Source organism: Myxine glutinosa, chromosome 5 (genome assembly GCF_964187855.1).
Source record: "Myxine glutinosa chromosome 5, kmMyxGlut1.1, whole genome shotgun sequence".
Classification (NCBI taxonomy): Eukaryota; Metazoa; Chordata; class Myxini; order Myxiniformes; family Myxinidae; genus Myxine; species Myxine glutinosa.
In genome coordinates, this window is record NC_136265.1 from 110,323,377 (window position 1) to 110,349,082 (window position 25,706).

At 45.8% G+C, this 25,706-nt stretch overlaps 1 protein-coding gene across 6 annotated transcripts in view; it reads right to left on the minus strand.

The window, feature by feature from the left end:
• Nucleotides 1–25,706, minus strand: part of LOC137414072 (uncharacterized) — a 165,402-nt gene that overhangs the window by 43,088 nt on the left and 96,608 nt on the right. For all 6 annotated transcript variants that reach the window (XM_068099542.2, XM_078778525.1, XM_078778523.1 and 3 more), the window contains 14 exons: nt 23,916–24,020; nt 23,718–23,804; nt 23,481–23,626; nt 22,651–22,741; nt 14,994–15,050; nt 14,595–14,681; nt 14,246–14,491; nt 9,451–9,568; nt 9,154–9,281; nt 8,768–8,964; nt 4,411–4,543; nt 2,881–3,097; nt 2,205–2,341; nt 1,696–1,799 (listed from right to left, as the gene is read on the minus strand). In XM_068099542.2, coding sequence (XP_067955643.2) covers nt 1,696–1,799; nt 2,205–2,341; nt 2,881–3,097; nt 4,411–4,543; nt 8,768–8,964; nt 9,154–9,281; nt 9,451–9,568; nt 14,246–14,491; nt 14,595–14,681; nt 14,994–15,050; nt 22,651–22,741; nt 23,481–23,626; nt 23,718–23,804; nt 23,916–24,020 — 1,853 coding nt within the window. The remainder of the gene's footprint in view (nt 1–1,695; nt 1,800–2,204; nt 2,342–2,880; nt 3,098–4,410; nt 4,544–8,767; nt 8,965–9,153; nt 9,282–9,450; nt 9,569–14,245; nt 14,492–14,594; nt 14,682–14,993; nt 15,051–22,650; nt 22,742–23,480; nt 23,627–23,717; nt 23,805–23,915; nt 24,021–25,706) is intronic.

A 25,706-nucleotide genomic window follows, 5' to 3' on the forward strand; every position in this document is an offset into this window, starting at 1 on the left:
GGTGATGAAGGTGTGGATGAGGGTTTCTGCAGCCGTGGAGGAGAAGGATGGACGGAGACGGGCGATGTTTTTCAGGTGAAAGAGGGCTGTCTTTGTGATCTGTTTAGTGTATTTGTCGAAGAAGAGGGTTTGGTCAAAGTTGATGCCAAGATTCCGGATGTGAGGGGAGGTGGATACTGGGAAACCGTCGATGTTGAGGGCAAAGTTATGGGTGGATTTGGTGAGCGTTTTTGGGCCAATGATGATTATTTCAGATTTATCATAGTTAGTTTGAGGAAGTTGATTTGAAGCCAGGATTTTATTTCAGTGATACAGTTTGTCAGGATAGAGTGGGTGGCGGTGGAGATGGACTTGGTGGAGATGAAAAGCTGGATGTCATCGGCGAAGCAGTGGAATTGGAGACCATGACGGCGGATTAAGTGACCAAGGGGGGACAGGTACAGGATGAAGAGGAGGGGGCCAAGAACTGAACCTTGGGGGACACCTTGGGGGAGGGGAGCAGTGGGGGGTTTGCAGTTATAGATGGAGATGAACTGGCGTCTGTCGGAGAGGTATGATTTGATCCAAGAGAGGGCAGTGCCGGTAATGTTAAAGGTGGTTTCAAGTCGGGTGAGGAGGATGGTGTGATTGATGGTGTCAAAATAGGCCCTAAGCTAGCACATCGTATAGTTACTTCCTTAAGCTTCTTGTGACATTTATTGTATGTAGGTATTGGGGAGGACTGTCTGCTCTTCTCTTTTACCAAGTCTTACCAGGTACGGTACCTACTACACCTACCTACTACCAACTACCTAACCCACTGATGCCATCGTGATGGGTAAAATAGTGGCAAGAGGCTTTGGCTTCGCCGGCTCATTGAGGCTTTGCAGTCGGGTACTAGTATTTACCGATATGAACAGTGATGTGGTTTTTTTAATTGAAATTCTAAAAATACTGTTTAGATTTTGATGATTTGCGTGTGATATGATTTAACAGATGTTTATATAAATCGTTTAAAATAAAAAAAGCCTGCAATTTCTGATATTTTGCCTTTTAATTTGGGCCTCCCAATTGAAGCCCCGCCCGTAGGGTGGGTACCATTGCTAGTAGTTATAATGGCGTTTCAGTGGGAGCAACAGCTTCTACAGGAAGTAAAAATATTATAAACCACAAACACGTATGCTTAGCTTTTTAAACAGTCGCTAATGCTCTTTATAACACTAAATGAAGAAATTTGGAGGAATCCCGACATCCGTGAAGTAAGGTTTACTTACAGAACTGAGCGAAGATCTACTGTACTCTATATACCCTACAAATGTTGGCTTAATAACATGGCCCTTTCTGCCGCTACCGTGGCGTTTTTCGTAGCGAACTTTTAAAACTCGCTCCTGCTGTTTAACATGAAACTGAAAGGGAGGAAGACTGGGGTGTGCTCATTTACCAAGCAGCTAGCTAGTGCTTGCCAAGCCAGCCGTTCCTTAACGGTTTTGAATGGAGTGCTTGCTCAAATGCTTAAACAACTTGGCGATCTCTCCACAAGAAACTTGGTAAATGAACACACACCCAATGTTCTTGAGACTCGACCACATAGATCGACTGTAATCTATCTACCCCAAAGAGGAATGACCCTTCCTGCCCCTCCCGTAATCAGCGGGTGTACGAGTAATGTTAAATGCAACTTTACGGTTTAACTCAAATCTTCGGCCAAAAACTTACCGAACACCGTCAAACTCTTCTTCCTTTTCCTGTACTCGACGCTCTATCTCAGCCTTCACCTGAGTCAACTCCAGGTGTACTTTTATCACCTTCGATTCCTCGGTCTGCAGACATGATCTTTGGTTAGCACATCAGAGCGTTGCACTGGAGGCTTTTTGAGGCCTGCTTTCAGGGTAGAGTTCATACAATGCACATAAATACATGACTTTATGGATCGAAACGTATTTGTGCCGATAAATGCCGAGTGCGAATAAACCAGGATTCAACGACGAGATCCTTGTACGAGTCAGATTAATTCTTTCCATTCTTTTTGGAGGAAAGAAATCCTTCTAGGCAGGGATTGGGCGGCATGGGAATTCGCGTTCAAGTCTTTCACGTCCCGGCTGGCTAGGCCCGGCTCGAATGAAGATGGCATCAATTTGAAAATGAAGGTGGCAGCAAGATTACCCCCTGTCTGATGGCCATTAATGAGCCAGCTGGGTTTTTATAAATAACTCACAGGGGGTTACCTCAAGAGAAGCCTCCGCTTCATCCAAAGCTGCCTGCAGCTCTGCCTTCTCAACGTCGAACTTCCTCTTAGCTTTGAGGAGGTCACCCACATTCTTGCCTCCTTCGCCAAGTTGCCCCGCGAGGTCATTCAACTCATCTGTAAAAACGCAATTGATTCTTTTTTTACATGTTTCCATTCTTCATAATAAGCATTTCGATATTCCTTGTTTCTTTCTTTATTTAACGGGCACAATTACTCCCACATTCTTGTGGGGTTGGTCTTGGGAAGTTATTGGCTCAAGTCTTTCACGAACCGGCTGGCCAAGCCTGACGTTTGACTATGTAAGTTAGAGCAGGGGTTTGTAATTTGTTCAGGGTGCCGACGATGGTTCGCCTACTCTTTGCGAAGGACACCGTGGGATCCACAAACCAATGTCGGCAGATGGGACACCTGGTTTAACGTCCATTTGAGAGAGGGCACGCAAATGGAGGCCTCACCGAGCATGCGAAACACCAAGATGGCGGTTTATAGCCGAGTCTGGATTAAATCCCAGGCTAGGTATCTCAGAGGTGAGTGTGCATATCTGCCAACCTAATCTACCGTGAACCAATCAACACAGTGTGCAGGATTTGCACCTGAGGTCACAGTATCATTAGGCAAGTGTTCAGATGTGAATGGCGCACAATGTTTCTGACCTTGCAACGTGCGGTTCTCTCGGCGTAAGGACTCGATCAACTCGTGTCCTTCCTCATGTGCAGACTTGGCCCGGAAGAGCTCGGCATTGGCCACTCGGTTTTCTTTCTGTGCGGTCTCCAGGTCACTCTGCAGCTCCGCAATGCTTTGCTTGCTCTCGGCTAAATGCTTGTCCATGGCCCGCTGCTTCTTGTCCAGCGTGGCCGCCATTGAATGTGACTGAAAGCAGACATTCAGCAAATGTTCCTTGCCATAATTTCATCCCCACCAAACCCCCACACTTCCCCTAAGGTCCATAATTTCATCTCCCCAAACCCCCACACTTCCCCTAAGATCCATAATTTCATCCCCCAAAACCCCCACACTTCCCCTAAGGTCCATAATTTCATCCCCCCAAACCCCCTCACTCCCCCTAAGATCCATAATTTCACCCCCCAAACCCCCTCACTCCCCCTAAGATCCATAATTTCATCCTCCCAAACCCCCATACTCCCCATAAGGTCCAAAATGTCATCCCCCCAAACCCCCTCACTCCACCTAAGGTCCATAATTGCATCCCCCCAAACCCCCACACTCCCCCTAAGGTCCATAATTTCATCCCCCAAACCCCCACACTCCCCCTAAATTCCATAATGTAATCCCCCAAACCCCCACACTCCCACTAAGGTCCATAATTTCATCCCCCCAAACCCCCACACTCCCCCAAGGTCCATAATTTCATCCCCCAAACCCCCACACTCCCCCTAAGGTCCATAAATTCATCCCCCCAACCCCCACACTCCCCCTAAGATCCATAATATCATCCACCAAACCCCCACACTCCCCCTAAGATCCATAATTTCATCCCCGCCCAACCCCCACACTCCCCACACTCCCCCTAAGGTCCATAATTCCATCCCCCCAACCCCCAACACTCCCCCTAAGGTACATAATATCATCCCCCAAACCCCCACACTCCCCCTAAGATCCATATATTCATCCCCCAACCCCCACACTCCCCCTAAGGTCCATAATTTCATCCCCCGAAACCCCCACACACCCCCTAAGGTCCATAAATGTATCCCCCTAACCCCCAACACTCCCCCTAAGGTCCATAATTTCATCCCCCCAAACTCCACACTCCCACTAAGGTCCATAATTTCATCCCCCCCCAAACCCCTACACTCCCCCTAAGGTCCATAATGTCATCCCCCCAAACCCCCACACTCCCCTTAAGGTCCATAATGTCATCCTCCCAAACCCCCATACTCCCCCTAAGGTCCATAATTTCATCGCCCCGAACCCCCACACTCCCCCTCAGGTCCATAATTTCATCCCCCCCCCCCCAACCCATACACTCCCCCTAAGGTCCATAATTTCATCCCCCCAACCCCCAACACTCCCCCTAAGGTCCATAATTTCATCCCCCCCCCCCCAAACCCCCACACTCCCCCTAAGGTCCATAATTGCATCCCCCCAAACCGCCACATTCCTCGTAAGATCAGTCACAGTGAGTTGACAAAACAAGAGGATTCAAAAGGAATGTTTTTCACCTTCTCCAGGTCCAGTGTGAGGTCCTCGGCCTCTTGTTGTAGCTTCTGCTTTAATTTTTCAAGGCTGGCGCAACGGGCATGCGAGACCTCCACAGCTTCCTCCGACTCCTGCAGTTTGTGGGCCAGCTTTCGCCTAGTGGAAAACACCAAAATGATCCTTCATAGGCCGAGCTACACATCGTTAGCATCATCACTGTGACTAAAATAAAACATTTCCTGCTGATTGGTTTTTCCCCGTCATTTGGAGGGAGAGAGGAGTGTGGGAAAAGCAGTGTTTTCATAGGGAGCATTTGAGTTACCATAACTTGGACCATTTAAGAGTCAACCATCCAGTGCGTACTAGCATCACATGTAGGCCAGGCGAATCGTCTCAGGATTAGTTATCCTGAGACTATAACCATGTTCCAGAAGCTTAGTTAACCTGAGACTATAACCATGTTCCAGAAGCTTAGTTAACCTGAGACTATAACCATGTTCCAGAAGCTTAGTTATCCTGAGACTATAACCATGTTCCAGAAGCTTAGTTAACCTGAGACTATAACCATGTTCAAGAAGCTTAGTTATCCTGAGACTATAACCATGTTCCAGAAGCTTAGTTAACCTGAGACTATAACCATGTTCCAGAAGCTTAGTTATCCTGAGACTATAACCATGTTCCAGAAGCTTAGTTATCCTGAGACTATAACCATGTTCCAGAAGCTTAGTTAACCTGAGACTATAACCGTGTTCCAGAAGCAAATTAATCCTGAGACTGTAGTTATCCTGAGACTATAACCATGTTCCAGAAGCTTAGTTATCTTGAGACAGTAGTTATCCTGAGACTATAACCATGTTCCAGAAGCTTATTTAACCTGAGACTATAACCATGTTCCAGAAGCTTAGTTATCCTGAGACTATAACCATGTTCCAGAAGCTTAGTTAACCTGAGACTATAACCATGTTCCAGAAGATTAGTTATCCTGAGACTATAACCATGTTCCAGAAGCTTAGTTAACCTGAGACTATAACCATTTTCCAGAAGCTTAGTTATCTTGAGACTATAACCATGTTCCAGAAGCTTAGTTATCCTGAGACTATAACCATGTTCCAGAAGCTTAGTTAACCTGAGACTATAACCATGTTCCAGAAGCTTAGTTAACCTGAGACTATAACCATGTTCCAGAAGCTTAGTTAACCTGAGACTATAACCATGTTCCAGAAGCTTAGTTATCCTGAGACTATAACCATGTTCCAGAAGCTTAGTTAACCTGAGACTATAACCATGTTCCAGAAGCTTAGTTATCCTGAGACTATAACCATGTTCCAGAAGCTTAGTTAACCTGAGACTATAACCATGTTCCAGAAGCTTAGTTATCCTGAGACTATAACCATGTTCCAGAAGCTTTGTTAACCTGAGACGATAACCATGTTCCAGAAGCTTAGTTAACCTGAGACTATAACCATGTTCCAGAAGCTTAGTTATCCTGAGACTATAACCATGTTCCAGAAGCTTAGTTAACCTGAGACTATAACCATGTTCCAGAAGCTTAGTTATCCTGAGACTATAACCATGTTCCAGAAGATTAGTTAACCTGAGACTATAACCATGTTCCAGAAGCTTAGTTATCCTGAGACTATAACCATGTTCCAGAAGCTTAGTTGACCTGAGACTATAACCATGTTCCAGAAGCTTAGTTAACCTGAGACTATAACCTCGTTCCAGAAGCTTAGTTATCCTGAGACTATAACCGCGTTCCAGAAGCAAATTAATCCTGAGACTGTAGTTATCCTGAGACTATAACCATGTTCCAGAAGCTTAGTTATCCTGAGACTATAACCATGTTCCAGAAGCTTATTTAACCTGAGACTATAACCATGTTCCAGAAGCTTAGTTATCCTGAGACTATAACCATGTTCCAGAAGCTTAGTTAACCTGAGACTATAACCATGTTCCAGAAGCTTAGTTATCCTGAGACTATAACCATGTTCCAGAAGCTTAGTTAACCTGAGACTATAACCATTTTCCAGAAGCTTAGTTATCCTGAGACTATAACAATGTTCCAGAAGCTTAGTTATCCTGAGACTATAACCATGTTCCAGAAGCTTAGTTAACCTGAGACTATAACCATGTTCCAGAAGCTTAGTTAACCTGAGACTATAACCATGTTCCAGAAGCTTAGTTAACCTGAGACTATAACCATGTTCCAGAAGCTTAGTTATCCTGAGACTATAACCATGTTCCAGAAGCTTAGTTAACCTGAGACTATAACCATGTTCCAGAAGCTTAGTTATCCTGAGACTATAACCATGTTCCAGAAGCTTAGTTAACCTGAGACTATAACCATGTTCCAGAAGCTTAGTTATCCTGAGACTATAACCATGTTCCAGAAGCTTAGTTAACCTGAGACTATAACCATGTTCCAGAAGCTTAGTTAACCTGAGACTATAACCTCGTTCCAGAAGCTTAGTTATCCTGAGACTATAACCGCGTTCCAGAAGCAAATTAATCCTGAGACTGTAGTTATCCTGAGACTATAACCATGTTCCAGAAGCTTAGTTATCTTGAGACAGTAGTTATCCTGAGACTATAACCATGTTCCAGAAGCTTATTTAACCTGAGACTATAACCATGTTCCAGAAGCTTAGTTATCCTGAGACTTTAACCATGTTCCAGAAGCTTAGTTAACCTGAGACTATAACCTCGTTCCAGAAGCTTAGTTATCCTGAGACTATAACCGTGTTCCAGAAGCAAATTAATCCTGAGACTGTAGTTATCCTGAGACTATAACCATGTTCTAGAAGCTTAGTTATCTTGAGACAGTAGTTATCCTGAGACTATAACCATGTTCCAGAAGCTTATTTAACCTGAGACTATAACCATGTTCCAGAAGCTTATTTAACCTGAGACTATAACCAATTTCTGTTCAAGAGGTCAAATGCTCTGACCTGCTGAGGGGGAATTTGCAGCCTGTGTTCCATCTATGGAACACAGGCTAAATTGATAGACACAGATGGCAGTCCCAGTGCATTACACATTCTGTTTCCTTAAATTAACTCTCTCTCTCTGGACCACCTGTTAGCTCTTTAACAGAAGCTAAATAATTCAAGAGGATTCACAGTTTTATCAAACTGCACCACAGAGCATTTTTACACCAGATCACATTCGGTAGTTATATTAACAATATGGTCAATATGAATATTTATTCTCCAACACCATGTTCCAGAAGCTTAGTTATCCTGAGACTATAACCATGTTCCAGAAGCTTAGTTAACCTGAGACTATAACCATGTTCCAGAAGCTTAGTTATCCTGAGACTATAACCATGTTCCAGAAGCTTAGTTAACCTGAGACTATAACCATTTTCCAGAAGCTTAGTTATCCTGAGACTATAACCATGTTCCAGAAGCTTAGTTATCCTGAGACTATAACCATGTTCCAGAAGCTTAGTTAACCTGAGACTATAACCATGTTCCAGAAGCTTAGTTAACCTGAGACTATAACCATGTTCCAGAAGCTTAGTTAACCTGAGACTATAACCATGTTCCAGAAGCTTAGTTATCCTGAGACTATAACCATGTTCCAGAAGCTTAGTTAACCTGAGACTATAACCATGTTCCAGAAGCTTAGTTAACCTGAGACTATAACCATGTTCCAGAAGCTTAGTTATCCTGAGACTATAACCATGTTCCAGAAGCTTAGTTAACCTGAGACTATAACCATGTTCCAGAAGCTTAGTTAACCTGAGACTATAACCTCGTTCCAGAAGCTTAGTTATCCTGAGACTATAACCGCGTTCCAGAAGCAAATTAATCCTGAGACTGTAGTTATCCTGAGATTCTAACCATGTTCCATAAGCTTAGTTATCTTGAGACAGTAGTTATCCTGAGACTATAACCACGCTCCAGAAGCTTCAAATCCATATCCGTATCGTAGTGCTACCTTCAGCCGTACCCCCTCGTCCCGGCATCGTTAGAGCTGTGTGTACAAGTTGCTTCCGGAGAACCACTGAATGATATCTCATGTGCACGTATGACAATGTTGACCTACACGTATGATAATGTTGACCTGCACGTATGACAATGTTGACCTACACGTATGCCAATGTTGACCTACACATATGACAATGTTGACCTACACGTATGACAATGTTGACCTACACGTATGACAATGTTGACCGACACGTATGACAATGTTGACCTACACATATGACAATGTTGACCTACACGTATGACAGTGTTGACCTACACGTATGACAATGTTGACCTACACGTATGACAATGTTGACCTACACGTATGACAATGTTGACCTACACGTATGACGATGTTGACTGACACGTATGACAATGTTGACCTACACGTATGACAATGTTGACCTACTTGGTGTCCTCAAGTTCGTCGAGTCGATGCAAGGCGTCCGTCTCGTACTTCCCGCGCCACTGCGTCAGCTCTGCGTTGAGTGCTGCAATGCTGCGATGCATCTCTGCCTTCGCTTCCTGCTCCTCTTCCAGCTGCTCCTTCAGCAGGTCAGAGTCGTGCTTTGCGTTCGCCAAGCTCAGCGTCACAGTTGTTCGTGTCTGCATCCACAGGGATCATGACCTGCCAGAACCTTCTTCCTATTATACAACTTTCTCGATGAGTGAACTAAACTCACTGGGGAAAAAACAACATTGTGCAAATGTATTCGGCCGACAAATGACAAGAGCATGTAGCAACGATGAGGGATGAAACGCGGCCACTCACTGACCGGAAATTTTAAACATTACCTTGGACTCCTCTTCCAGCTGTCCCCTCAATTCTTCCATTTGTGACAATGTCAATGTTTTGCTTCTGGCCATCTGAGAAATTTTGCTTTCTGCCTCTTCCAGCCTCCGAGCTGTCTCGGTGTTCTCCGCTGATTCCAATAAGAGGAAGAAGAATAAGAAGTCAAATGGACAATAAAAGGTTTAGTTCCATCAATGTCACATTTATCATGAGAAGGTTTTCTCCTGATATCTTTCCGTGTGCATCTCAAATCAGAATCGCCCCCGAGTGATTTCCATTGTTATTTAAATTTCAATTACCCTGAAACTTGGCCTTCACGGTGTTAGAGTCCAAGATGGTTTTCTGCATGCTGTCCAGCTGAGAGTTTGCCTCCGACAGCTGCTCCTCCAGCCTCTTAGCCTGCAGCTCGGATGTCGACTGCAAGCACAACATGGCACGCCGTCAGAGGGCTATCAGAGTAAGGCAAGCACAACATCGCACGCAGTCCGAGGGCTATCGGAGCAAGGCAAGCACAACATCGCACGCAGTCAGAGTGCTATCGGAGTAAGGCAAGCACCACATCGCACGCAGTCAGAGGGCTATCGGAGCAAGGTAAGCACAACATCGCACGCAGTCAGAGGGCTATCGGAGCAAGGCAAGCACAACATCGCACGCAGTCAGAGTGCTATCGGAGTAAGGCAAGCACAACATCGCACGCAGTCAGAGGGCTATCAGAGTAAGGCAAGCACAACATCGCACGCAGTCCGAGGGCTATCGGAGCAAGGCAAGCACAACATCGCACGCAGTCAGAGTGCTATCGGAGTAAGGCAAGCACAACATCGCACGCAGTCAGAGGGCTATCGGAGTAAGGCAAGCACCACATCGCACGCAGTCAGAGGGCTATCGGAGCAAGGTAAGCACAACATCGCACGCAGCCAGAGGGCTATTGGAGCAATGCAAGCACAACATCGCACGCAGTCAGAGGGCTATTGGAGCAAGGCAACCACGACATCACATACCGTCAGAGGGCTATTGGAGCAAGGCAACGACGACATCACATGCGGTCAGAGGGCTATTGGAGCAAGGCAACCACGACATCGCACGTATTCAGAGGGCTATCAGAGTAAGGCAAGCACGACATCGCACGCAGTCAGAGGGCTATCAGAGTAAGGCAAGCACAACATCGCACGCAGTCCGAGGGCTATCAGAGTAAGGCAAGCACGACATCGCACGCAGTCAGAGGGCTATCAGAGTAAGGCAAGCACGACATCGCACGCAGTCAGAGGGCTATCAGAGTAAGGCAAGCACAACATCGCACGCAGTCAGAGGGCTATCAGAGTAAGGCAAGCACGACATCGCACGCAGTCAGAGGGCTATCAGAGTAAGGCAAGCACGACATCGCACGCAGTCAGAGGGCTATCAGAGTAAGGCAAGCACAACATCGCACGCAGTCAGAGGGCTATCAGAGTAAGGCAAGCACAACATCGCACGCAGTCCGAGGGCTATCGGAGCAAGGCAAGCACAACATCGCACGCAGTCAGAGGGATATCGGAGTAAGGCAAGCACCACATCGCACGCAGTCAGAGGGCTATCGGAGCAAGGTAAGCACAACATCGCACGCAGCCAGAGGGCTATTGGAGCAATGCAAGCACAACATCGCACACAGTCAGAGGGCTATTGGAGCAAGGCAACGACGACATCACATGCGGTCAGAGGGCTATTGGAGCAAGCCAACCACGACATCGCACGTATTCAGAGGGCTATCGGAGCAAGGCAACCTCAACATCGCACACAGTCAGAGGGCTATCGGAGCAAGGAAACCACAACATCCCATGCAGTCAAAGGGCTATCTGAGCAAGGCAAGCACAACATCGCACACAGTCAGAGGGCTATCGGAGCAAGGAAACCACAACATCCCATGCAGTCAAAGGGCTATCTGAGCAAGGCAACCACAACATCGCACACAGTCAGAGGGCTATCGGAGCAAGGAAACGACAATATCGCACACAGTCAAAGGGCTATCTGAGCAAGGCAACCACAACATCGCACACAGTCAAAGGGCTATCGGAGCAAGGCATCCTCAACATCGCACGCAGTCAGTGGGCTATCGGAGCAAGGAAACGACAACATCGCACACAGTCAAAGGGCTATCTGAGCAAGGCAACCACAACATCGCACACAGTCAGAGGGCTATCGGAGCAAGGCAACCACATCATCGCACACAGTAAAAGGGCTATCGGAGCAAGGCAACCACAACATCGCACACAGTCAATGGGCTATCGGAGAATGGCAACCACAACATCGCACGCAGTCAGGGGGCTATCAGAGCAAGGCAACCACAACATCATACGGTCAAAGGGCTATGGGAGCAAGGCAACCACAACATCGCACGCAGTCAGAGGGCTATCGGAGCAAGGCAACCACAACATCGCATGGTCAAAGGGCTGTCGGAGTAAAGCAACCACAACATCGCACGCAGTCAGAGGGCTATCGGAGCAAGGCAACCACAACATCGCACGCAGTCAGAGGGCTATCAGAGCAAGGCAACCACAACATCATACGGTCAAAGGGCTATGGGAGCAAGGCAACCACAACATCGCACGCAGTCAGAGGGCTATCGGAGCAAGGCAACCACAACATCGCATGGTCAAAGGGCTGTCGGAGTAAAGCAACCACAACATCGCACGCAGTCAGAGGGCTATCGGAGCAAGGCAACCACAACATCGCACGCAGTCAGAGGGCTATCAGAGCAAGGAAACCACAACATCGCACGCAGTCAGAGGGCTATTGGAACAAGGCAAGCACAACATCGTACGCAGTCAGAGGGCTGTCGGAGCAAGGAAACCACAACATCGCACACAGTCAGAGGGCTATCGGAGTAAGGCAAGCACAACTTCGCACGCAGGCAGAGGGCTATCGGAGAAAGGCAACCACAACATCACATGCAGTCAGAGGGCTATCAGAGCAAGGCAACCACAACATCGCACGCAGTCAGAGGGCTATGAGAGCAAGGCAACCACAACATCGGAGCAACCACAACATTGTGTGCGACATCGCACGCAGTCAGAGGGCTATGGCAGCAAGGCAACCACAACATCGCACACAGTCAGAGGGCTATCTGAGCAAGGCAACCACAACATTGCAGACAGTCAGAGGGCTATCGGAGCAAGGCGACCACAACATCGCAAGCAGTAAAAGGGCTATCGGAGGAAGGCAACCACAACATCGCACTGTCAAGGGCTATCGGAACAAGGCAACCACAACATCGCAAGCAGTAAAAGGGCTATCGGAGCAAGGCAACCAAAACATCGCACTGTCAAAGGGCTATCGGAACAAGGCAACCACAGCATCGCACGCAGTCAGACGGCTATCAGAGAAAGGCAACCACAACATCGCACGCATTCAGAGGGCTATCTGAGCAAGGCAGCCACAGCATCGCATGCAGTCAGAGGGCTATCGGAGCAAGGCAACCACAACATCGCAAGCAGTAAAAGGGCTATCGGAGCAAGGCAACCACAACATCGCACTGTCAAAGGGCTATCGGAACAAGGCAACCACAGCATCGCACGCAGTCAGAGGGCTATCAGAGCAAGGCAACCACAACATCGCACGCAGTCAGAGGGCTATGGGAGCAAGGCAACCACAACATTGCACGCAGTCAGAGGGCTATCGGAGCAAGGCAACCACGACATCGCATGGTCAGAGGGCTATCGGAGCAAGGTAACCACAACATCGCATGGTCAAAGGGCTGTCGGAGTAAAGCAACCACAACATCGCACGCAGTCAGAGGGCTATCGGAGCAAGGCAACCACAGCATCGCACGCAGTCAGAGGGCTATCAGAGCAAGGCAACCACAACATCGCACGCAGTCAGAGGGTTATCGGAGCAAGGCAACCACGACATCGCATGGTCAGAGGGCTATCGGAGCAAGGTAACCACAACATCGCATGGTCAAAGGGCTGTCGGAGTAAAGCAACCACAACATCGCACGCTGTCAGAGGGCTATTGGAGCAAGGAAACCACAACATCGCACGCAGTCAGAGGGCTGTGAGGATCAGAGGGCATACCATGACAGTGTGAAAACGAGTACATGGTCCAAATATAAATGCGGAACACTGTGACGCCATCCGCACAAACCGATTCATTTTGCAGACTAATGTAATGTAGGCAGAAGATTCCTGGAACAAGAGGCTTAATTGTACAGTGCACAGAAACGACATCATGCATGTGGAAAAAGGGTGAAACATTCCAACATCTGTGAAGAAGATGTTGATGCATGTGGATAAAGGGTGAAACATTCCAACATTTGTGAAGAAGATGTTGACGTCCCTGCACTGGAGCATTTTTTCCCACTTTGACATGATGGAGGTGGTGGTCGTTCGGGTCGACCATTCTCTCGTTTAGACCTCGGAGGGAACATCTCTTTCCATTTGCAGCGACGACTTTGGCACATGTTTTTCTACCCGTCTCTACTCTCCAGCAACAAAACAATGGCATTTTTTGCAGTTTCGGGTCACCTTCTGCCGCACAACATTGCGGCCTGTCTTCTTAAGTACCAACCGCTCGTGCTTCTACAACCCGCGTTCGAGCCGGTTTCAGAAGACATGAAGACCTTGGCTCAGGTGACTTGGTGCTTTTATTTCCCAACATTTGTGCAGATGTTAACACCCAGATCATGTGGGACCATCTTTGGTGTTTACCCCTGGAATTAAGTGGTACATCTGCACGGTGTATTCCTCGGCGCCATCTTCATGCCAGCATTTTAGTTTTCTGTGAATTTGGAAATCCATTTCTGTTAAACTAGGCACCCAATATTTCTAGCTGACTTGCATCTCAGCAGGCCGTCGTTACCAAACACCTCAACGTTTGCACCAACATCTCTATTCACCACGCATATCTGAAGCCGTTGTCACTGGTTTTCTTTCTCCTCTTTTCACACAATAATTTGTTCTCTTCTTCTTATTTTACCCTCTTTACTTTTTCTATTTGTAGGCCTCTATTTGCATGTGATTTTCTACCATTTACCAATCCTGTTCATAATGTTCAGCGTCATCGCTATTACAGGAATGCATATTTGAGGGATGCGGGCTCACCAAGCACAACACGCGCACCTACCTTGCTTTTTTGTGCACTTTCATAGCTGTTGGTTAGATCTTCTATTTCTGATTTCATGGTCTGCTTGTCTTTCTCCAGCTTCTGCTTGATGCGTGTGAGCGAATCGACCTGCTCCGTCATCTGTCCGACCGACTCGTTGGCACGTTTACGCATCGCCGCGCTCGCTGCTTCCGCTTGCATCGTGGCTTCCTCCAATTCCCGGCGCAGTCTCAAAACCTCGGTCTCGCGTTTTTTATTCTGCTCCACCTGAACGTCAGACAAATGTCCATTACTGGGCGGCACCAGGACAACCAGAAGAGTTGAAGATGTAAAACAAAGCATCAGATCATTGGTCAGTTTCTTGAAGCACCTGAGCCGCTGTAACTCCACCGGCCTCTTCTAGCCTCTGGGACACGTCCTCAAGTTCTCGGGCCAAGTCTAGCCGTTGTTTCTCGGCCTGCAGATGCATGAAAAATGTCATGAACGACTCAAGTTGAGAGAATTCACTCACCGTAATTCAACTAACCTTGATACAAGTCTTGCCATATTAAAAAAGCAAGGCCTGATTAAAAAAAAGAGGTTCTAACATCTCATCCTGGTCATCTATCATCACGCATCATTTCCTCCGCTGTGTCCTGCTATTTAATAGAGCTGTTCACATAATTTTCTTATTCTTCAGAAAACGTCATTTTCAATATTAAAACAGCTCGAATATTCAATGGGGATTTTTAATAGGTTTGTGCAAAATTGCAAGTTGTTTGATACAGACCCTGGACCGACTTGCTCGCTCTGTCTCCAGTTCTTCTTCCATGTCATCCTGGTGAGTCTGTATGAGCGTACAGGAGTAATGATTATGATCACGTAATAACATGAATGAACATTCTCAAAAAACAAGAATTCCTGGATCTCAACATCATCAAATGACTTCCTCTATCTTTACATCGCAATAGTGGGATGAAAATGTCGATTTCACCTGGCCCAATAATTTATTAATCAACGACATGCTTAAAAAAATTTTTAAAACGGTAAGTTACTAACCTTCAGAGGAATCCCTTGGTGAACAGGAAGTGTTTGAGCGTAATCTTGCAAATAGTGTTTGCAGTTGCAAGAAAACTTTCTGGTCATTTTCCCCAAAACTGGTTACAGATAAACTCTCTCGTATCAACTGTTTTGTTTGAACTATGCAAGAGATGCACAAGTGTACCCAACCCGACTACAACCCGTCACCATGGTGCTTTTCAGGCAGGGCATTCCATCTCTGAGTGTGCCATCCTACAGATGGAGCGTTATGCCCGGCGTTCTGTCCACCAATAATTCCCTCGTGGACGTTAAACATTCCACGGCACCCTCCAAAAAGAGTAGGCCTTAAAACGGGTGAAGCTCATCAGCCATCAGAAACTCATCAGGTGAAGCTCATGTAAAACCCAGGTAGCTGGTACTCATAGGCCTTGATCGGCAATCTGCTTTGGAGAGGGACAACTCTGATGTAAAACCCAGGAGGCTGGTACTTATAAGCCTTGATCGGCAATCTGCTTTGGAGAGGGACAACTCTGATATAAAACCCGGGAAGCTGGTACTTAAACCCGGGAAGCTGGTACTTATAAGCCTTGATCGGCAATCTGCTTTGGAGAGGGACAACTCTGATATAAAACCCGGGAAGCTGGTACTTAAACCCGGGAAGCTGGTACTTAAACCCGGGAAGCTGGTACTTAAACCCGGGAAGCTGGTACTTATAAGCCTTGATCGGCAATCTGTCTTGGAGAGGGACAATTCTGATGTAACCCCGGGAAGCTGGTACTTATAAGCCTTGATCAGCAATCTGCTTTGGAGAGGGACAACTCTGATATAAAACCCGGGAAGCTGGTACTTAAACCCGGGAAGCTGGTACTTAAACCCGGGAAGCTGGTACTTATAAGCCTTGATCGGCAATCTGCCTTGGAGAGGGACAACTCTGATGTAAAACCCGGGAACCTGGTACTTATAAGCCTTGAGCGGCAATCTGCCTTGGAGAGGGACAACTCTGATGTAAAACCCGGGAAGCTGGTACTTAAACCCGGGAAGCTGGTACTTAAACCCGGGAAGCTGGTACTTATAAGCCTTGATCAGCAATCTGCTTTGGAGAGGGACAACTCTGATATAAAACCCGGGAAGCTGGTACTTAAACCCGGGAAGCTGGTACTTAAACCCGGGAAGCTGGTACTTATAAGCCTTGATCGGCAATCTGCCTTGGAGAGGGACAACTCTGATGTAAAACCCGGGAACCTGGTACTTATAAGCCTTGAGCGGCAATCTGCCTTGGAGAGGGACAACTCTGATCTGATCTAACATCAATGATCTGTCGGATTGGATTCTTTCACAGTTAATCATTTACGCAGAAGACTCAACACTGTGTACTACCTACCCAGTAACCTTGTCTCGTCCTACCCATGACCATGCCAGCACCACTCTCAATCAGGATCTTGAGAGTGTGATCAACTGGGAAAAAGACTTGTTTGGTAATTTCAACTAAAATAAGACCACAACCTAAAGACTAAAAAAATATCATGGAGTATCTGTGTCTCGTTCAAGATCACCTTGTTTTCCGACCCTGTCGATATGGATTCTTCACCTTTGCAGGGACTCCCTGTTATCCATCTGCTCGGATTGGACATCAGCTCAAACCTCAGCTGGGAAAAGTACATCTCTGGTATCGCTAAAAGAGCCTCCCAGCACCTTGGCTGCTTATTTTGTGCTCGGCGACACCTTTGTCAAGCTGCTATGCTCCATCTACACAAGTCCATTATGTACATCATGTCATGGAGTATCATTGCCATATTGGCCTGGTGCTCCGACCTGTCACCTATCAGCGATACCTTTCTCAGATGCTATATGCTCTACCTATACAAGGCCACTTTATACATCCGGTCATGGAGTATCATTGCCATATTTTGGCTGGTGCTCCGGCCTGTCACCTATCTCTTATTGACAGAATCCAGCGACGTGCTGCCATTCTGGTGAGACAGGAGTTGGCAACATACCTGGAACCTCTCTCAGTCCGCCGATCTGTTGCGTCCTTGAGCCTTTTCTACATATATTACCACGGAATGTGCTCTGGCCTCTGAGGGTCTATCACAGGTTGTTCCACCTGAGCATACTTTCAGTCGCTCTACACGTTTGGCAGTTTCTTCCCATCCATACACTGTATCTGTCCCAAGGAGTAAGACCATGAGGTATTCTTGTCTTTTTCCCCCCACGCGGCATCACTCTGGAGCAGTTTACCTGCATCCTACTTTCCCTGATATCCCAACCTACTTCAATTTTAGATTCCTCCTTTCTGTCTAATATCGATACTTTCCTTTGGGTAGGCCCCACCTCGAGTGGCCTTGAAGGTTTTGTGGCAGGTGATATCTCATTGTGTGCCGGTACCCTGGCCAAATTCAAATTTGTGCCCCAAGCCACAGCACCATGTGACAGAGTGACCATCTATCCAAAAGGCGGTTCTCACCCACTGGAAATGCTTCGACATAACCGAGCTGTTCTGGGAACATAATGGTGAAGAATGTTCTTTTTATATGATGAATGTTCTTACCGGTGCGCTAACTGCTTTCCTCCAGCAATTTTTTCCTGAGTTTCCAGGTTCATGCATAATGTTGTCTGCATTTTCTTTTTGTTGAGAAGCAGTGCCGCTGGCTATTTAGAAGCAATTATTTTCTTTATTTCATTTTTGTTAGACAAATGGTGCACCACTCTTTGAGGTCAATGGAATTATATCCATTGCTAGGTAAGCAACCTGATACGTGCAAAAGTTAGCCGTGCCAAGTCAACCGCATGGGTATTTTCCAAGTTCTTAGGTGAGCCACACAATCGCCATTTCCTTCAGAAGCAACCAATGATCAGCAAATGCAATTTCAGTGAATTTCAAAGTAATATCACGTGTAGGCACCATGTCTCGTCAACGATTCGTGGAAACGCCTAGGTGACGTCACGTGCGCTTCATAGCCAATCTCTGATCAAATGAGGCTGCCTCAACAGAAGTTACATGCAGGTCTGTTTGCTGCTTCAGGGTCGATTTATTTATTTTAAACACAAGGAGACAAACAAATTTGACAACAATCAGATCTCGCAAGTCTTTTTTTTTTTTTTTTTTTTGTATACAAGATCGAGGCTCGTGAAAGAGCTAACATTAATCACACAAAAAGACAAACCGACACACAAAACACAAAAAACAAGGGGAGTGGCAGACAAGATGGGGAGAGAGGGGGAAGGACACAAACACAACATTTGAGAGCAGGGACATCGGGAGGACTTGGGGGGAGGTGGGAGAGGAATAAAACATATGAACACTGCAAGGACTCTGGGGTGAATTACCGGGGGTAGAAAAGATCAAGGTTTTCGATGGGGGAAGATAAGAGATGGTGGTGAACAGCTGTTTTAAAGACCTGGAGGGAGGAGTGGGATTGAAGAGAGTGGGGGAGTTTGTTCCAGAGGCGGGAGAAAAGGGGAATGAAAGAGTGAAGGTGAGCAGAGAGCCTAGAATTTGGCAGTTTAACCATAAGAGGGTTGCAGTCAGATCTTGTGCGACCTGAAGGAATATTGGGGGGACAGAGCACAGAGAGAGCTGGGGGAGCAAGGCCGGAGAGGAGTCGGTAGAAGACAGAAAGACCACCAACCTGCCTGCGGTGAGTGAGTGAAAGGCCCTCGGAGTTGACTACATCGCAGGAGATTCCAATGATTCTGAAAGCTTTGGCCTCAACAGCGTGAAGCCGAGCAAGGTGTGAGGCAGGAGCACCAGCCCAGAGGGGGGAACAGTATTCCATAGAGCTGCGGATGAAAGCCTTGTATGTGGTGAGGAGCTCAGGTGTGCCAAGGAAGGATTTCGCACAACGGAGGATGCCCAGTCGGCGACTGGCTTTGGAGGCCAGCTTGGAAATGTGGTTTTCCCAAGAAAGATCATGGCAGATAGTGAGACCCAAAAGCTTGAGCGACAGAACATCTTGGAGAGGCTTGTTGAGAAATTAGATGGGAGGGTTGTCCAGTCGGTCCTTTCGGAGAGACATTGTAAGAGTGTGACATTTGTCAGGATTGAAAGACATGTTCCACTTGTTTGACCATTCTGTGATTTTGTCCAGGTCTGCAGAGAGTGAGGAGGCTGCAGACTGCCGATCTGAGGGATGAGGATTGGAGCGGCAGATAGTGGAGTCATCAGCAAAGAGATAGAGAGGATTTTCCAGAGAGTCGGAGAGGTCATTGATGAAGACCAGAAATAGCACAGGGCCCAGAACACTGCCTTGGGGAACTCCAGCCAGAACAGGCAGGGAAGATGAGAGAAATCCATTCAGGGCCACACGTTGCCTATGACCAGAGAGGAAATCCGCAAGCCATGAGTGGAGATTTCCCTGAATACCATAGGAGGTGAGTTTGGTGAGCAGAGCTGGGTGCCAGACCGTATCGAAGGCACGTGATATGTCAAGTGAGACAGCTCTGATTTCCTGTTTGGCATTGAGGACCTCCATCCATTGTTGAGACAGCAGAAGCAACATGTCCAGAGTAGAATGACCTGGTCTGAATCCAAATTGATGATCAGAGATCAAGCCATTGGAGAAGAGGAAGGATTTGATATCTGAAGCAATGATGGATTCCATGACTTTGCTGATAATTGGGAGCAGGCTGATTGGTCTGTAGTTGCAAGGATCTGTTTTTGCACCTTTTTGTGCAAAGCGGTAATGTTTGCTGATTTCCAAGATGCTGGCAGATGACCTTGAGCAAAAGAGAGGGTGAAAAGAACAGAGAGAGGGTGAGATAGAGCGGCAGAGCAGGATTTTAGAACCCAAGGGCTGATGCCATCTGGTCCAGTTGCAGAATCAGAGTCGAGGTTTGATAAAAACTTCTCCACCTTGTCAGGAGAGAAGGACACAGAGTCCAGGAGCAGTTGGGTTCGACTGGGAAAGGTGGGAACAGAGAGAGATGGGTTTGGGACACAAGATTTTGAGGCAAACACAGAGTTGAGGCATTCGGCTTTGTCACGTGCGGTGTCAACTGTGTAGCCATTTGAGGTAAGGGAGGGGATGGAGGGGGAACAAGCACCAGGAACGGATTTGACCAGATGCCACCAGGATTTGGAGGAAGGAGACAGGTTTGAGAGTTCAATCTTGAGTGTGGAGAGATAGTGCTTCCTGGCACTCCTGAGGGTAGAAACACACTTGTTTCGAGCTTGGTGGAAGGAACTGACATTGCCTTCAGTTGGATTTGCCTTCCAAGACGCAAAGGCAAGTTGTTTCAGGGCAACTGCCTCACCACAAGATTCAGTGTACCATGGACGGGAGGAAGGGTAAGACAACTGAAGACGAGATGGGATAAATCTGTGCATGAGAGAGAGCAGTTTGCTTTGGAAGAAGTCCCAGGAAAAATTGATGTCAGAGGCATTAGAGATGGGAGACCAGTCCAGTTGATTGATGGCTGCTTGCAGACCGTGCCAGTCGGCCTGAGTGAAATGCCAGACTCGTCTGCGCTGAGGAGGCTCTCTGAGAATGGCCAGTGAGATGTCCACTTTAACAAGCACATGATCAGAAGAACCGATTGGAGCAGAAGAAGAGCAGCAGACATTTGCAGGGAAGTTAGTCATAACCAACTCCAGAAGAGAAGATACTCCATTGACTGAGATCCGGGTCGGGAAATTGACAGATTGTGTCAGTCCCAATGAGTCGCAGAAGTCCTTTGCTGAGGTGCCATGGCTGGTGAGAGATGAACCCACACCCAGCCAGCTGGCATGATGACAGTTGAAGTCGCCACATATGAGGAAGAGAGAGTTTGGATGAGTTGATAGAAGTTGGTCCATGTTGTCCGACAGAGAAATGTAAATGGAGTCATCACTGTTTGGAGGACGGTACAGAACACATATGAACAAAAGGTGGGAGCAGAGAGGAAGCCGTAGCCAGAGGTACTCCTGTGGGTGGGGTGGAGAGAGGGCAGTGCAGGGAGAGTGAGGAAGAGAGTTTTTGATAAAGATAGCCACCCCACCACCAGGACGAGGATCAGGTCTATCGTACCGGAGGAGGGAGTAACCAGGAAGAGATATTAAGGAATCAGAGACATCTTGAAGGAGGAAAGTTTCTGTTAAGCAGATCAAGTCTGGATTTTCAGAAGCAACCTGAATGGAGAGATCAATCAGGTTTGAGCGAAGGCCCCGGATGTTTGAGGTCCATACAGTTAGTGAGGAGAGAGGGGGAGCATCGGGTGCAGGACAGGGGAGGGGAAGGGTAGGGTCAGATGAAGGGTGAGAGGGGGATGTAGGAAGAGCAGTTGATAGTGTGTCAGAGATTACAGAGGAGTTACAAGAAAGGGAAGGATGAGGAGGACGAAAGGTTTGATGGTGATGGAATGAGGCACAGTGAGAGTTTGTTTGAGGGGGGGGCAGAGGAAAGTAGAAGGTTGGGGGAGGTGGGGGTATGACATAGGAGGGAGAGGAAGTGGGGAGGAGGCAGCTTTGAGAAGGAGGTGGGAGGAGGGAGAATTTGGGAGGGATGGTTGGGGGGGAGATTTGAAGGGGAGGGGCAAGGGGGGAGTTTAGAAAGTGGATGATTAATGAAAGATGAACATATAAAACAAATTGGGTTTGTTGTGATTTTCAAGTTAGCGATTCGTTTAAGAACGATGGAGGAGGGATGGAATGAATGAGAATTTCGAGCATGGAGTGATTTGGAATCATAAGAGATTGAATATTTTTTTGAAATGGAATGAGTTGAAGAGGAAATTGAAAGGAGCCTTTTAAATAAGAAGAAAAACAGCGTGTTGTAATAAACCACTGAATAAAACACTGAAGGGGATAGTTGAAACATATTTAAACAGAACTGTGAATAACAATCTTATATTCACAAAAATACCAATGGGGAGAGGAAGCCTAGAGCGATGACCACGAGTCACTTGAACAGGGCAAAAGATGGAAGGCAAGGGGAAAATGGGGGCGGGGCGAGACAGCGCATGTAGGCAGAGGCAAAAGCACACGAGGAGAAAGGGAAATAACAGTTTTTTTTTTGTTTGTTTTTTTGTTTGTTTTTGGGGGGGTTGGGGGGGGGGTGGGGGTTACAACGTTAGACAAATAGTAGATGTTTGGTGAAGCTTGGTGGAGAAGGGGAAATCAAAAAAGCTAGCAAAACAGCAAAGGAAGGAACAACCTTCGACGGGGGAAGCCTGAGGCTGCAAGGCCTTGCTCGCGACGCGGCAAACAAACGATTAATATATGAAAGATAAACACCGAGAAACTTCCAAGGTGCACACTATAACTTCACACACCGAAAGATAAATACAGTTTCGACAAAATACAATTGTGAACAGACTTAACTTTGAAAAACGTGGAGACCGTGTGGACCGTCGAAAACCCCTGACCACCGTCTTGGTTTAAAAAGTTCGACTTTTGTTTCATTTCAACAGTTATGCAGAATTTTTCATACCTGCAGCTCTTTGATTTTCCGTTGCAGATTCATCACAAGACTTTGCTCCTGATCAAAGCGCATCGTCAGTGCATTGATCTCGTACTCTTTCCTGCCATAGTAAGACATAATCTCCATCATACAAAATAGTCTGATTTTTTACCTGTCTGGAACACCTGTTGACATGCTACAGTAAACATTTTGCGAAGAATTTTAATGTTGACATTGTATGGTCCCAAAATTCACTCATCTCTTTGAGAAATCTGTAAAAACACATCTCATTCAGAAATCTGGAAAAAAATCATCTGATTCAGAAATCTGTAAAAAAAATCATCTCATTCAGAAATCTGTAAAGAAATCATCATTCGGAAATCTGTAAAGAAATCATTCAGAAATCTGTAAAAAAAATCAGCTTATTCAGAAATCTGTAAAACAAATAATCATTCAGAAATCTGTAAAAAATAATCTTTCAGAAATCTGTAAAAAATCATTTCATTCAGAAATCTGTAAAAAAATCATCTCATTCATAAATCTGTAAAAAAATCATCTCATTCATAAATTTGTAAAAAATCATCTCTCATTTAGAAATCTGTAAAAAAATCATCTCAATCAGAAATATGTAAAAAAAATCATCTCATACAGAAATCTGTAAAAAAAATCATCTCATTCAGAAATTTGTAAAAAATCATCTCTCATTCAGAAATCTGTAAAAAATCATCTCAATCAGAAATATGTAAAAAAATCATCTCATTCATAAATGTGTAAAAAAATCATCTCATTCAGAAATCTGTAAAAAATCATCTCATTCAGAAATCTTTAAAACAGTAAAAAAAAGAAAGATCAAATCTCACTTTTTGATAATCTCATTTCCTTCTGTCTTCAGATGCTCCGCTTCAGCAAGGCTTTCAAGTGTCGTCTTGAGGTCAGACTCCAACTTCCGTTTGGCTTTCTCCACCTCCATCCGCACTTTTTTCTCTTGATCAAGAAAATCTTCCACCTGGAGAAGAACAACATTCAGGAGATGTGACGTGACGTAGACAAAGCAGCCCTGACAACACATGACGAAGAAGAAGGAACAAATCATGTACCTCACTGATCTTGGTTTGTAGCTTGTTGTTGTTACGATGTAAACCATTGGCTTTGTCTTGTTCAATTTGCAGATCGTCCATAACAATCTGGATAAATGAGACGTCAAATGAAAAAACGGAGACATTGTACACAACAATGAGACTATAACAAGGCATGTACGTAGTGTGTGCGACGAGGGGGATGGAATATTCTCTCACTTCATGAGCTTCTTCAAGACTTTTCTTTTCCTTTTGAAGTTTCATGGTAGTGTTTTCTCTTTGGCTCAACTCCTCAATCTGGCATTGGATCTTTGCTTCCATGGACTTGAAAGAAGAGAAAAAGAAAAACAAACAAGCACAGATACATTCAAAGTACACCGGCGCCATGCCAAGTAAATAAATAACACATCCTTCAGCACATAGACACGGTATTAGGAGGGAGAGATGTACAATAATTGATTGATTAATTGCATAATTAAATAAATAAATCAATAATAATCTTAAACTAATTTCTTAATCAATTGGAGAACAGCATACCTCAACCACCAGTGTTTCATCCGAAGCTGTAACTTTTTGAAAATTAATGAAATAGTTAATTAATCAAAAAACAAATAATTAATTGATTCATTGATTAATCAATAAATAAATAATCGATTAATTGATTAATCAATAAATCAAAAATATCCTTCACAGCCAAATCTCACCTGTAGGGGCTGCTTAACTGATGAATTGTGCCTTTTCCCTTAAAAGCATGAAACTTGGCACATGGCTAGAATACCCCAAAATAAAGATTTTTAGTCCAGGGGGCATCTCCAATTTCACCCCATATGGCGGCCATCTTGAAATTCAGGATGGCCATCATACAAGACCTGTTTTGATGAATATCTCCATAATTAGAACAGATATCAAAATGGTTGAAGTGCCTATACCTACATTTTTAGGGTCTAGGAATCCAATGGCAACATAAAATATTCAATAGTATATGGCAGCCATCTTGAAATCCAAGATGGCCGCCATAACAGACCTGTTTTGATGAATATCTCCATAATTAGAACAGCTATCTAAATGGTTGCAGTGCCTACACCTACATTTTTAGGGTCTAGGAATCCAATGGTAACATAAAATATTAAGCAGTCATATGAAAATATTAATTTTGCATAGTATCATGCATACTGGGAATGCATATAAATACTCTTAACAGGTTGGCATTCTTCAGTGATTAAAAGTGTCTATGACATCGCAGACTGTAACTGTGCCATCTTGTGGTTTTCTAGTCTTTGCTGCATTCTCCATCACATGCGCAGAGAGAAGTACAGGGAAGTGCAGCTTTCTTACACCGGCAACGACCAGTACATCCTTTTTTGCACCCACACTTAACAAGTTCATTGCAGATCTTTGCAGCCTCTGGAAGTGTTGTCCATATTGGTTTGAACTGGCCAGCAGACGTTTTTTGCCAACCCCATTCAGTGGGGCTTGGTAGATCAGGCTTAGCATGCAATGCTTGTCCCCAGCATAGTGCGCCTTGGTGTACTGCCCGCTTTACGTGCTGCACAGGGGCATCATGTGTTGGTGGAATTGATTCCACATGTCTGCCCTTCTTTGCAAACAGTTTCTTTCGTACAATGTTAATGTCAGTAGCAGTACTTGTGCGATCATACAACAGAATAACAAATCTCTCAATGACGTTCATGCAGGTTTCAGTTATCTCTGTGCTCTGGTGGCAAATTTCTGCTAGTACCTCTGTGAGCTCAGGGAATGATTCCCACACATTCCATGCAGTTACCTTTCCACGCCCATTAAACGCTGAAGAAGTGTCACACCCTGTTAGTGCATGAAACATGGGGAGGGCTTTAGATTTCTCAGGGCCAAGAGCTGTGGCTATATCATGTGCAGAGATAAATCGCATGTTCTTGCCTGTCCCAAATTGTAACCATATCATCACTGAAAGCTTCTGGGATGCTGTAACTGCAAGCACGACAACATCTGTGTCCACAGTTTGTATGAGGACCT